General features: G+C 37.2%; 1 protein-coding gene across 1 annotated transcript; it reads right to left on the minus strand.

The window, feature by feature from the left end:
* Nucleotides 1-12222: 12222 nt before the first annotated feature.
* LOC105057606 (protein LATERAL ROOT PRIMORDIUM 1) lies at nt 12223-13787 on the minus strand. The gene is made up of 2 exons (XM_010940257.4): nt 12919-13787; nt 12223-12780 (listed from the first exon to the last, which is right to left on the minus strand). Exons 1-2 carry the CDS (start codon nt 13559-13561, stop codon nt 12419-12421), a joined length of 1005 nt encoding a protein of 334 aa, XP_010938559.1. The 5' UTR covers nt 13562-13787; the 3' UTR covers nt 12223-12418.
* Nucleotides 13788-15152: the final 1365 nt, after the last annotated feature.

Genomic DNA, 15152 nt, shown 5'->3' on the forward strand with positions numbered 1-15152 from the left:
TGTTTTTCTTTTTTTCTTTTTTTTTTTTTTTTGTTTTGGGCTTAGGATTCATTGCTTGGGCCAGGCCTCACATTCTTCCCCTCTAAAAAAAATTTCGTCCTCGAAATTTTTCCTTGCTTGAGTCTTCATAGTTTCTTATTTGAATCTCATCCACAAATATTTTAATTCTTGATATAAATTCATTCTTAAATCATTTAATAAGAAAAAAAAATCGGTACATCAAATATCGATCTGATACGGACCTATTCATTTTCTTATTCATCAAGATCAACATCTCAAAGATTTTCAATATTTCAAGATTTCAAAATTATGATCTCATTTCCTGTAAAAATTAATGTTCAATATCTCATGACTCAAATTAAAATCAAATCTATCTCTTGTGAATAGAAGAGGATCAATGTCTCTATTCTTGCATAAGAACTTCATTCATCATCATCATTCATTTTATTTCAAAATATTAATCACTCTTAATTTCAACCCATCATAAGATAGGAAATCATACTTCTATGAGTCATATGATGACATCCCAATCAATCAAAATTCAAAAATATTTTTTCTTATTCATACTTTCAAAGGTTGAAGATTTATCATTTCAATCTCATTCTCGAGCTTTTGATATTTTAATTCTCGATACAACTTCATTATTAAGTCATTTCATAAAGATCAACATCACCATTATTGATTGAATCAATATCACTATTTCTAGTCATCGAAATTTTCTTACTCAAACCCTCAAACTCTTAAATATTCTAATTCTTGAAGTAAATTTTATCATTAAGTCATTCCATAATAAAAATCAGTAACTCAAAAATTGATCTAAATCAAAACTATATTTTTCTTATAATCAAAATCAATGTCTCTATTCTAAGTAAGTATATCAATTTTCTTTATCTAAACATTAACAACTCTTAATTAATCGATTCATTATCAAATTATGAATAACTCCATTCTATCTTTTGTAGAACAATCGTCAATATCAATAGATAACCTTAATCTTTTTCATTCAGTCGGAGAAATAATAATAATCAAAAGAGTTCAAACTTCAAATTTCATTATACTCTGGAGATAATTATTTGAGTATACTAATCTAAGATCAAAATCATCATTTGATAAACAATCTCAAATTCTTCTTAATAAATAAAGAATTATAAAATTTAATTCTAGAATAGAGAAAATTTATCTCTAAATATTCTAAATCTAAAATCAAAGGTCCACTCATCCTAGAATTAGGATGCTAATTATTTTTTGTAGCATAGTAGGTGGAAGCACTACTTTTAAAAAGTCACATTAGGATATCTAAAATAATTCAAAATTTTAAAATATTATTCTTTCTAATATCAATAAATTTCTTGTATCAAACCATATCATCTATCATAATTCTTTAACTCAAAGGGTCAACATTCCTGACTTACTCAAAGTAGTTCAGATTACCATGCTTCCGCTGCGCACTCTGATCTAACAATCAAAATTTCTTAGGTTCACCAAAAAAAAGTTGGATCAAATTATTTCTTTATCCTCAAATTTCAAATTTCAATTGAAATCAAAGATTAGCTTTCGATTCTCATTCATACCTTCACTGGTGTACAATAATCTTGATTAACCCTTGAGTCCAATATAATATTTAAACCATCATATAGATTTACTATAATCAATATGAATCAAATCTCAATTCTCATATCAATTCAATTCGATAATTTTCAAACCAAAAATCTTTATAAGTCAAATTAATGAAAAGAAAAAAAAAAAAATCCTTCGATGCTCCACCAAATTTGGACATAATCAGAATATATAAGAATTTCAAATCATTATTTTTTTTTCTAAAATTTCTATCATCAGGATCTTCAATATCTATCAAATATCCTTTTATAACAATCATACAAGCTTCAAAAAAAAATCAAATCTCCATTTAATAGTAGATTCAATTAAGGACCTCGTTAACAAAAGCAAAGGAAACTCCATATCAATTCTTAAATCCAAGATTTCTTAATTGTAAATTCACATAGGTCCCTTAATCTGAAATAAATATAAATCAGATCTTTTATCTTAATCTGAAGATATCAATTTTTCATTAACAACCTCAACAATAATATCAAAAAATCTCTTAATCAACTTAGATACGAAGTCTTTAAATTAAAATTTCATACATATCATGTAGTCTCTAAGAGACATAATAAGATCCATTATTCAGATCTAAGGATGATGATTAAAGATTCCAGTACGATGAATATTCTACAACCTCATAATCGATTTCATCAATAAGAAATAGGTTTCTTTGCAATATCCTCAAATATGCATTCATCCTAATATGCCACTTTATATATATGATCCACATACCAAGTTCAATTTCGATAAATATTTCAATCAAGCATTATAAAAAAAAACTTTCTTAGCCCATTCTGGAACAACATTTTATTATCAAATCTTTATCTTGCCAATAATAGTCAACTTCTCAACTAGAAGTAATATCATAGTATTATTCTCACATCGAATTTGAACTTACGATTCACTTGAATAACCAATGATCAAATTAATAACCATAATGCACAATACAATTTTATATCAATCCTTTTGTGATTACTTTCGATCAAGATCTAAGTAATCATATCATGATCAATAGATCATCCATCATATTTCAAATTCTATATGTTATAATCTATTGTGATCCTTTCATACATAATCTCAATGTTTAGTCAAAATTTATAAATATTTCTCCCACTACAATCATCAAAGATCTACCTTATAATGTCCCTGGTGTCTATCCACTAACACCCATTCTATATCTGATTCTATGTTTCATAATTCATCCACTTATGCTCTGATACCATATTAATTGTCACGCCCCCGACCCGAGATTTGTGAATCGAGGGTCGCGGCAACCGCCGCATACTCATAGAAAACTCTTCCCATAAGCATGCAAGGCATCTTATCATGCTATCCTAAAACAACAGCGGAATAATTATTCAATAATTTAAATCCAAAACATAACGACCTAAAATTTTTTTTTTTCTTTAATATCTCAATAAATTCAACAATAATTCAAAGGCTTTGCATCAAATTCAATAAGCCTTCCAACCTAAAATAAAAATACGAAGATTCTGCTTCTGATCACTCCTCTATTCATATCTTGTATCATCTTAATTCCTCAACATCTGTAAAAACAGTAAAATAAGAGGTAATGAGCTAGACAGCCCAGTAAGCAACGATCACTTCTCAACAGATTTCATCAGGCATATAAGTAAATAATCATTTATAGAAAATAAGCATATAGAGTTCATCAATTCGAAATCAATTTCAATTATGCAATATAATTCATGCCAAATTCATTTCTTTTTTCGAAATTTCAAGTTTCTTTCGGGATTTCAATTTCTTTTGTTCTTCAATTTCTTTTCGTCAACCATGAGCTATGACCACATTATCCCTGTGGCAGGGTCATAATACCGCGTATCTGCTTGCGGTGGGCTGCGAATCATCTGGCAGCCAAGTCCTTTGGAACCGCTGGTCTAACTGGCGGTTTTGTCGCTGGTCTATCTGGCGACATGTCGCTGGTCTTACTGGCGACATAAATCCTCAGGACAGTCAATTGCCAACGTATATGCCCCCGTTGGCGGGGTCCTCAACATAGTCAGGTTGTCAATTCTTATTGTTTCTTATATCATAATTCTTCATAATCATGTTTCATATTCTAATTTCGATAATAAAACATATAATCATGTAGTATCGAAATCAATCAATATAATGCATCATGAAATTAATATATTCAATCATGCTTCATCATAACATTTCAAATAAGATATTTTCATAACAAAATACCATTCATCCAATTCATGCATCGTTTCACAAATCATGTCAGAAGAAAACATTATAATTTGCTGATAAATCTAGAAAAAGTGAAACATTACTTACCTCGAACGCATTCCAATAAATCCATAAAATTCTATAAATTTTCTTCCAAAAATTCTGTTCGTAGATCATATCGCGATATCCCATGATCATACATCCACAATCCTATACAGAATCAATTTGAATAATTAGAAAGAATACGAATTCTATATTTCAACGGTTTAGATTGGATCCGATCATCTAATTTCATCTAATCAAAATCTAATTAGGACCTAAACGATCCAAAGTTTGACTATCAGATCAAATCGGATTCGAAGTGATAGGACCAAGGTTTCTTCATCGATTTCATAAAATCAAGTGGAGAGAGAAAATCAGAGGAGAGAGAATTCATGAGGTACAATTCGAATTGATCAGGTGACACAATCCAACATTACGATGGGTCCAATATCTCGATTGGTGAAATCAATGTGATCAAATCAAGTCATGGCTAGATCGGAAATCATGGATGATCAAATCTAAAGATTCATGGTCTGATTAGAGTGGGTGCCAGTACGCTGTCTGACAATCATGGATCAAGGTTCTTCATTAGAATCAGATCAGACTTATTAAAAGAAATTTCTTCATTCACTAACCCTTTTTTTTTAGAGAGAGAATCAATCAAGAGAGAGAATATTTTAGAGAGAGAAAATTCTAGAGAGAGAAAATTCTAGAGAGAGAAAACTCATCTTGAATTCTTCAGACAATATGATTCAACAAATTCGATCGATCAGATCAAATCATGCTAAGATTATCATGTGGACAATTCAATAAGATCATGAGAAATAAAATCTAAAAATACTTGATCTGATCAAAGTGGATGTCGGTGTACCGTCCGACGATCACGGATCAAAAATCCATCACGAGGATCATTTAAATTCATCATCATTCTTCTCAAAATTCTAGAAATCTTAGGAGAGATAATCTAGAGAGAGAATTCTAGAGAGAGAAAGTAGAGAGAGAAAATTCAATTCTAGAGAGAGAAAAATACTAATTCAAGCTGAAGAGAGAGAGGGAAGAGAGAGAAACTCTCTTTCTCATATTTTATTATTTATCTCATTATTTATTAATTAATTTTATTTTTCTCTTTCTTCTTTTCTTTCTTTCTCTCTTTTTTTTTTTTTCTTTTTCTTCATGGAAGAGAGAGAAGAGAAAATCCTATTTATTATTATTATTATATTATTATTATTTTATTTTTCTTCTTTTTCTTTTTTTTTCTTTTTTTTCCTTTTCTTTTTCTTCTTTTTCTTTTCTTTTTTTTTTCTTTTCTTTTTCTTTTTCTTTTCCTTCTTCTTCTTCTTCTTTTCTTCCCGGGCTTTCATTGGGCCGAAACAGGAGACCTAGAGGTCCCCGTGCCTTGATCGGTCGATCACGGCCATCTTATGGCCGGAGGTGGCCGACGGCAACGGCCGACTCTCCCGGGTTCGGAGAGACCAGGGCCGGCGGTCGGCGTGACCGTCGGCGCCGGAAAATCAGAGGAAAGAGGCGGCGAACAGGGGGGTTTCTTTCTCCAACTAAATCCGGCGACACCCGTCGCCGGCCATCGTGCACACAGGCACGGGAAAGAAGGGAGAGAAGAGAGGGAGAGGAGGGAGACCTTACCACAACCTCCGGTGACCCCCACCGGCGAGAAATCGCGGCGAACACGGGTCGAGGAGTCACGGCTTCAAACGGAAAAATCAGAGAAAAATCTCCGGCAATCGACGGCGACGGAAGGGTCTACCCATAGAGGAGAGGGGAAGGGTTCTTATAGAGCTCGTCCTAGGGTCTTTCAATGGCCCTAGGACTCCGATTCTTGATCGGAGAAGAGGAAGACTCCGATCGGGAGTCTTCCTGCTCTGTTTTTCTTTTTTTCTTTTTTTTTTTTTTTTGTTTTGGGCTTAGGATTCATTGCTTGGGCCAGGCCTCACATATATAATCGGAACCTAGATAGAAAAGATGAGAGGAAACCTAAGAACAAAATAATGCTCCTCAGCTGTTCCATGCAGCACTGAAATCTCAATAATCCAGAAAACTGTCTATTTTTTTACTAATTAAGTTAAACAGATAATAGTTCCATAGAAAATATTCTTGTTTGGAGTTCAAGATAAATAACACAATCAATGCGCTAAGAGAGAAACAGCAATACCAACAATAATAAGACTCTACGACTTTAAGGGAACATATAATGCACTAAGACAGTTCAAAGCGGTAGATGAGCTACAACAGCACTGCAAGGGTAGCATGACTAGTAAGGTAGGATGAAACAGCTATGGAGTATGTATCTTCAGTAATTCTACTTCTGCTTTGCTTCACCATTATTTTTTAAAAACATTTATTTCCTTCTTCCACTTTCAATATTGTTCATGTTTTTCATGTATGCCTTTTATCAAATTTATAGGAACATTTCTGAGTAATGCTACCAAATGACGACATTATAATGGTTAAAAAAATGACATGATACATCTATATTCCAAGTGCACTTTTACCAATAGATATTTTGCTATTTATTTTTTTCTTTGCCCTCAAATACTGAAAATTGAGCATAAAAAGACATTTAACAATTGAAACAATGTCTGAACAAGCAGTAAAAGGAAAATGCAGATATCTCTAACTCTCAGGCACATAATCCAAATCAGTTACCTCCTAAGACAAGCCATTCATCACTTCAATTGCAAACTGAATAGATTTGTTTAACCAAGATATCAACAATGCCAAATGTCAAATGAATTGGGTCCTAACTCACCCAGATAATCCATTAAATTCTGCAACTTAGACCTCATTAAGTATCTCCATTCTCTTCTCAAAGATTAAAGAAAGAAAAGCAGACTCCTCACAACCCCTAAGTTTTATTTTTTTTCCTTCAAACTCTCCTTGCTATGCAGTATCTCTAAGAGCAAATCTGATACCATGTAGGTTTAAGAACACTACAATCTTCTTGACAATATAGTAATTCCTTTGACGACTTGATTCCTAAGGAATATCCTCAAAAACTTATATCTGAGGAATCCATAACAAAATATTTCTAAAGACAGCTGCAATGTCCCAAGTTCGAACCAAGTAACCTTCTCAAGAACTGAAGGCACCCAATTCATCGGTTCAATAAAAAAAAAGCATTTAATACACAAGCCTGAATAAGTCTAAACATATTATGTCAGACCAGAAGCTCTTTATAGTTTTCGTACCTTTGTCTGTTGAAATATAACCAAAAACTATGTGCAAGTTTCCCAAGCACCTATACCATTATAGACGTTGTGGAGGTTCACAAAAGTGAAACTGGCTAATGTTTGTAAGATTTAAAAAATACCAACACCATCATTTTTTGTTAAGCAAATACAAACACAACATTACAAACATGCAGTAGACATTCCATCAATATTCTGCATAGCAACAAAGTAATCACAGTCATATATTGCAAATCAATTGGTCATTCATCCGACTCATATTCAAAGTAAATTTCCATCACTAATTACTCAAGAATATGTAAAAACACTTAAAATTTCAAAAATTAAGACATAAATGGTGTAGAAATTGTGGAAATATAACTTTGTTTTGGTTCGGTTACCTACAGCTAATCTTACTCAGAACTTCCATCTCTTACTTTTACTTTTAGAAAAAAAGGTTCTACAACCAAATTCTAGGTCTGGGTTGAAGTTCTAAATGCTCCTCTGGAGAACTGTTCATATAAAAACTAGACCTGCAATGTGTTAACTTAAGAAAAAGTAACTTGTAATCATCACAGCTAGATATCTTTCCCAAACCAGAATTTCACTAAGCTATCTATAGTTCATGGTTAAACTTTATGAGAGCATTTCTTGATGTTTTCAACATACATATTGCCAGCATAGTCCTTGCTTATATAACCCCTTTTTGTGACTTCAAGCAAAGATAAAGTCAACTTTTTTTTTGGGGGGGTAAAAAAGACAAAGTTAGCTTATCATGATATCTTTCTGGTAACATATTTTAGTTATGAAAAAAATTATTCAATAATTACAATAGCTTACAGGAATAAACCATTGGCTAACCAAGCATACATCAAGAGCAAGCTTATCACACCCAAGATCTTGAGTACAAGAAGTTCACTTATGAATTCTTATTCTCCGTTTCATTCAAAATGGCAGTCTAAATAAGCAGGTGTAGAAAACAATTTACAGAACCTAGGCTAACATCATGCTTATCCAGATGTCTGCATACATGATTGGAATAAATGCAGAAACATGCAGAAACAAATCTTCTGCATAATACTCTTAGGATCCATTTGGTTGGGGGTTATTTGACATGAAAAAATGAATCCTATATCAGATTACCATGTTTGGTATGAAAAAGGAAAAAGAGGGATGGTAAAAAAAAGGACGGCCCCATGCTTATTTTCCGTAAAGGGAACATAAAACAAATAACATGGGGGGATTGGTATTTAGTAAATCCTGAGTAGTGGTAATCCATACTTGACAAAAGTACCCCCAATAAAGTTGCATATGTAATTATTAAATTTATTGGATGTCTCTCCAAATTCATTTAATAGAGAGTTTTTGCAAAAAAAAAAAAAAAAAGATGGAGATGGTATTATATAAAGGGCTGTGTGATTATAGTCATTATATAAAAACTAATTGGAGATGACAATGCTATCTTAGTATTAAAAAAATATTTTATGTTGAAGGATATATTTGTAAATTGGGCCATATTCCTAAATAAACTTACTTCCAACCAAACATAGTAATCTTTTTCCAGTGTTATTTTTCAAAGGATTTTTTCCACCAACCAAATATAATGAAAATTATTTTCCTCCGCAATTATATTCACAGATAAATGATTCCCAAGAATTGTTAGATTATCCGTAATTTGACATACCCTAACCAAACGGACTCTTAAGATTTCTTATTTTTCCATCAAAGAGCTCATGTTTAGCAATTAGCACTACCCACACATGATCATGTACAATCTACCTTAAGTAGAAACCAAATAAGCCCATTCCGTAAGCTTTTTCACCAGTCTCTTAAACCTAAAATGACAACCGGTCATATAGAGATCATACAAACCCAAAGTCGAAAGAACAGGCAATTCTATTTCATTGCCCAACCATTCAGAATTCTCTATATGTATGACTAGACTCATACAAAAAGCATGACTACATCTTGCTTAGCTTCAACAACAATGGCATAGACCATTGACGACTCGAACACTGGCTATTGTCATGTTCACAGGTTTAATCACATCTCCTTTTGTGTGACATGCTGACTTGTCACCCAGATTCCTCAGCTTTTGTTAATTCTGGACAGACTACTTCCAAACACTTGGACAAGACAAAACATGGAACAGCTCCTAATGGCAATTAGAAATTGCTGTGTCTCAATTGTGTCATTCAAATGTCTCTATATAAGACATTTTTCGCATATCAACTTATAAAACATGGGGGTAATGATACTCCAACTGTCATCCATTCTGTGTCAAATCATATCTATAGAACTGGAACTGTTTGGGCATTTTTATTACCATTAGATAGTGAAAACGATGCATGTGTTGACTACTAGACTAGCATCGGATATGGTACTATAGTATCAGCTTTATTAGATATAGAGTGAACTTGGAAATTATCTAATGCATCGAGATTAACAGTGAAAATAGTGTTTACGTAGTCGACATCACCAAGCATGTCATAAAACTAGCATTCATGCAGTTGACATCTGCAAGCATGTCTACAGTGTGAATGGTACACATCGTTAATCATAGAAGAGCTAGCATTAAAACATAAAATGCAAAATGTAAATGAGCTTCGAAACAGGTTTAAAACGTATGATGGACACAACCATATTTCATAAGTTTGTTGACTTCAATAAAAACTAAGTTAATACATGATAATCTTTTAGAAACTTTATTAATAATCATGAGAATCAAACTTGCAGCTGTCAGACTATGAGAACAAGAAAATTGTTACATTTGAGTGGTTTAATACATTCATCAGAACACATTACCTCTTTGATAAGTTTAAAGCACTTTAGAAGGCATTGAAATCACTTAAACAAATATCTAACCATATTTGAGAACACACTAAAAGCAACAAACTGCAAATAACTGGTCACAAATATGAGAAAAAGATGCTAGAATAATTGCATGACCTTAGTCACTGACAAAATTATCAAATAACGGGCCATAAATAAAGCAATAAACTCAATGTGCCCATATCATGAAGAAATTCAGATGGATGTTCAGAATTAAATGTTGAAATAGCCTTGTAACTGCAGAACACTGCATGTAAATAACAGTAAAAGCAATGTCCCCAGAATAAGTAGACAATGAATGTCCCATAGATTTTACTCATAACATCACTCTTATCAAGTGACAGGTCAATTAAATCTGGTTATTCTGGCAATTATGATGTGGCCCAACCAAATTACTGTCTATTAGTAGGACAGTGCTAATCACACTAGGAGAAAGTTCCAGAAAGGATTGTTGCAATGAGATGTTATGTTGAATATGTGGAAGATAAAAAAAGAAAGCTGGCAAAATTTTTCAAGTTATTGATTTGATCCACACAAGATGCATGAATAAAATATCCCAGTTAACCTTGAAGGCATGGAAACAGAAAACTATTCAATCAGTAAAAATGAAGTGTTGGATGTCAAGATGTAACAAGAGTGTAAGCAACGGAGTATCATATCCAGATAAACCACAGATAGCCACATTTGATTTAGTCAAAATACAGCAACAAGCAACTGAAACTGATTAGTGCATTCACCATTCTAAAAACTAGTAGTTCCATATAGCTCAATTAATAGAATTTAAATGACCTGGAAGAAACCGAAACTAATTAAAGTATTTTTTAGAAACGGCAAATTCCAAGAAGAAACTAGACTCATAAGATATCTAAGGCAGCGCCCGATGAAACTAGACCTTCGCCTTTAATGTTACTACCACTTCTAAAAGGACAAATTCTAGACACCTTAAAAAACTCATATATCTAAAATGCTATCATCTTGTATTATTTCATGCATGCGAGGTGATCTCACTAAGCAGATTTTCAGAACAGCTGTTTCTAAATCTAACTTGTCCCCTTTGCCAAGGAAAAAAAAAAAGGAAATCCTCAGTGTCACCTTATTTCTTTTAAAGGAAAGAAAGGACATGCATGACGGCAATAGCATAGAGTGAACACGCGCAGACTGACATGAAGAGTACATTTTTCTTGGAAAAAATGTACAGCATCATAGAACTTCCACTCAATTTACACATCATCCATTGCTTTTGCTCCTAGCTAGCCAAACACTGAAAAGAAAAAAGTCGTTACATTCAAACATCTAAAGTATCCAACTTTGGTTACATAAGATATAGCTATGACACGTCGGTCCAAGGAGAAAGCATCCATATTTGGTTTATTATACAATACGGTGAATGTAAGTTACTGAACTACAGCAGACAAATAAAGCAATAACTGAAGCCTATTATAATTCTCAAAATACTTGAATAAGTTCTTTTGTCAAACCAAAAAAAAACAAGACAGACAAAAAAAATATTTTACCACAAAAAATACGTTCTTCCATCAAAGCATTGTAAAATCAGCTTCACTTGGCAGTGTACTTCACGATTAACTTCATTGACCACACAGCCCTACAAGACAGACAATTCTTCGTTTTTTGGGAAGAAAAAAAGACAGCTCTTCAACCAAATAAAAAATAAAGAAAAAAAAACAAGACAGCTAGTTCAAAACAAAGACATACATACGAAAAGCTTAGGAAAATATTTGTAAAAATAGAAAGGCGATTCTTGGTTGGATGTGATGGGTTTCAGTGACAGGAATAAATGGGATTGCAAAAAAGAATAAGGAAAAGCAGCAACGTGGCTCTGTATGGCACATCTGGTACATTACCCCCGGGCGTAATATAGGGAGCAAAGGAGTTAAGAAACCAACCTCATCTTCCAAGGCTTGGGAAAAAAAAATCTAAAAAAAAAATCCTCTAGCACATGCATTATAATGTTTTACTAGAGAAAGCGTCAATCAGTTTCAAGTTCCAATGAGATGCCCTACAGCACATACACCATCCCTCATAAAAAAAAAAAAAACCCATTGGATGGCTAAGAAAGCCCAGCAGTCAAACATCGAGCCCCGCAACCGCAATATCACATGAAACGAAACCCCTACAGCGGTCGAGCAGTGTCGAAACCCCCTCCATCCTTCCATCCTAAATTTAGAAAGCACAATAGACAAGACTAAAAAAGAAGAAACCGCTTTAATAAAGTAGCAATCACCTCATAAACAGTGTAATCTGTCCGTGATCCTCTCTCCCTCTCCTCTCCGAGGCTCCGCTAGAGATTAGAGTGGGAGAGGATCCAGCTATCATCATCAACTTGAGAAGAAGTAATTATTAGAAACAATAATAATAACAATAGTAAAAATAATAATCATATAAAAATAAGCTAAGAAGTCAAGTAGATATGCATATGTTTACAACAATAGCAGCAGCAGCAGCTGAAACGACTTCTCGCTGACCCCCATGCATGGCTTCACGATTTCATACAGTTGAGTCGAGAATAAGACGAAGAAAAATAAAACCTTAGGCGCGGAAAGTAGAGCTCAATTTATTGGGTTCCCATAGTTCGCAGTACCTCCAAACAATCCACCGCCGCCGCCGCCGTAGTCGTCCGACGGGATCATGGGAGCGGAGGAGGAGCCGTTTCTACCACCACCCGCAGTGCCAGCACCCCCAAGATGGAGCTCCGAGATGTTTGGAATGGCGTTATCGCTGGTGCTGGCCTCTCCCCGCCCGTCGTCGACGCCTTGGTCGTAGAGGAAGCCCTTGAAGACGTGTCCACCGATCTTGACCATGGCCTGGTACGCGTACTCGTCCTTGCCGTCGTCCATGGACGTCACGCGGACGCACTTGAACACGGCCGGCGCTCGAACGTGCCCGGGCAAGCTCTCGCGGAAGGTAGCATCTGGCAGCAAGTTGGAGTGAAGAGAGAGAAACCGACACAAGCAAACACGTGTATAGACACAGAGGGATGATGGGAGTATGGGAATTTAAATTTAGTCATAATTTAGATTAAAGAAGGGATGGGAGGGAGAGACCGTACCTTGGTGGCTGGAGCTGGTGTCGAAGCTACGAGGAGGGGTGGTGTTGGAGGTGGAGGTGTGGGAGGCGGTAGTCGTGGTCTGGGAGGTGATGAGGCGAGGTTTCTTGGGGGCGGAGGTGGAGGCGGAGGAGCCGGCGGCCGCCCCGGCGACAGAGGTGGCGAACTGGCGCTCTCGGCGGCGGGCGGCGGGTACCCAGGTGCTCTTGACGTGGGTGGAGCAGTCGAAGCCGCGGGACTTGCAGCAGGTCCGGCACCGCCTGTGGCTGCAGTCCTTCTTGGCCTGGTTGCCACAGTCCTGGCACGTGGATGGCCCGCCGCCTCCCGCGGCCCCGATGCCACCGGCGCCGCCGAGAATGCTGGCGGCGTCCAGCATGGGGATGGGCTTCTTGTGGTAGGAGAGGCTAGGGTTAGGGTTAGAGTTGGGGTTCTGGGGCGGCGGAGGCGGCTGGGTTTGCCAGAGGTGGATCCCACCGGCGGGCTTCGGACGGCCGCCGTCGTGGGCCTCGTCTACGAGGCAGGGGGCGGCGGTGAGGAGGGGGATGATGGGGTGCTCCGCGGAGGAGGGCAAGGGCTCGTGGTACTGCGAATGAAACGATCCAGCTGGGGCGACGACGAGGACATCGCGGAGACCGACCATCCCCATGTCGGCGATGCCATAATTGAGGCCCTGACGGGCGGAGGCGGAGGAGCTGGACCCCCATCCGCCTCCACCGACGCCGCCGCCGCTTCCGGTTCCGGTTCCTCCTCCGCTTCCGCCTCCGCCGGCATTGAAACCGAGGCAGAGATCATCGCCTCGACCGGTGGCGGAGGACGCCACCCAGTCCGCGAACGCGCCGGTATCCGATGGGAACCGCCTTCCAGAAGCCACCCCGGCTGGTATTGGAGGTAAATTTATGTCTCCTCTTATATACCCACCCCTCTCCCTCACACACACACTCTCTCTCTCTCTTCCCCTCCCCCTTTCTCTGTCTCCCTACTCCTATCTCACTCTCTCTCTCTCTCTCTCTATAATTTTCTATCTATGTATCACTAATTATATATCTATATGCTTGTGTTAATCTAAAGCTAACAAAGGAGTGGGGCTAGAATTTTTGTTTTTGTTGTTATGGGGTATGTTGTTTTCTTTTCTCTTTCTTGACCCTTTTTTTTTTTTTTTTTTGGCTTCCCTATCCTTTTGGCGTGTGAGGGTTAATTATGGGAAGTGGAGGGGGGATGATGGGGGCTGGCTGTGGGGACTCTGAAATTCCTTCTGATCGAGATCTTCTCGATCACTCTCCTCCCCCCTCTCTCTCTCTATCTTTGTTTCTTTTCTCGCAGGCTTCTGTCTCACTGCCCCGCTGGCCCTGCTGCTGCTGCTCCTGCTGTTGCCGCTGCCTCCTGCCCTGCTGCTGTTGTTAAAAGCTACGCGCTCAGCTTTCGGCCCTCACCTCCCCACACCCCCCAACCCCACCCTTCTCCTCTCATCCTCCCTTCAATTGCCTCTCTATTCCCTCTCTCCGTCTCTCTATTTCTGCCTTCTTTTTCTTTTCTAATATTGAAGTGTACGCAGTGTCAACCCTCTCTTCTTTAGATGGGTCATGGCATTATTATCCACCGAAGTCACGTGATATATATTAACCCAGGACAACCCGGGGGGGGGGGGGGGGGGGGTGTGTTGGCGATGGTAAATTGGGATTTAAGTCGGGGTGTAGGACGACCACGGAGGATGGTAATTAGGTGGGTAAAAAGGGTGTTTGGAAGAATGAGACACGTGTAGAGAGAGCAACCGGCCCCTCCTCGAATGCATGCTACTCTCTCCGGGCTCTGGTGCATGGGGTCAGAGGTCGTGAAAAGGGTCAAGCTCAGGCTCAGCTTTTCTTTTCCATTTATTTATTTATTTATTTATTTTTTTGGTATCACCCTCTTAACACTGACCCATCATCCCCCCTCCGGTCTCCGTCAATCCCATCCCTCTAATATTATTTTATGTCTCCTTTCCAACTCGCTCACGCCTTGCTACCTCCCCAAGCTGCAACTGGACACACTGATGATAAAATAATAGGCGGGGAGCGAATATATGCCGTACCTTTCGTGACTGAGGGCCATGGATGGTTTGTTTTTTCAGATATAAATGGGGTTTGCTCTGGCTTAGTTTAATGATCTCTTTTAAAAGCTCCTACAGGAGGACATGCATTTGTGTTACTATTTTAGGATCATGGTGACATGCGTTCCCTCCGCGTCTCTCTTTTCTTCTC

This window comes from Elaeis guineensis, chromosome 14, assembly GCF_000442705.2.
Source record: "Elaeis guineensis isolate ETL-2024a chromosome 14, EG11, whole genome shotgun sequence".
NCBI classification, from domain to species: Eukaryota; Viridiplantae; Streptophyta; class Magnoliopsida; order Arecales; family Arecaceae; genus Elaeis; species Elaeis guineensis.

Excerpts from the sequence above, each read along its gene's own strand:
- LOC105057606 (XM_010940257.4), bottom strand. The coding sequence starts at position 13,561 with ATGGGGATGGTCGGTCTCCGCGATGTCCTCGTCGTCGCCCCAGCTGGA. Across the intron at positions 12,781-12,918 it reads CACCAGCTCCAGCCACCAAG|ATGCTACCTTCCGCGAGAGC; the intron begins GTACGGTCTCTC and ends ACTTGCTGCCAG.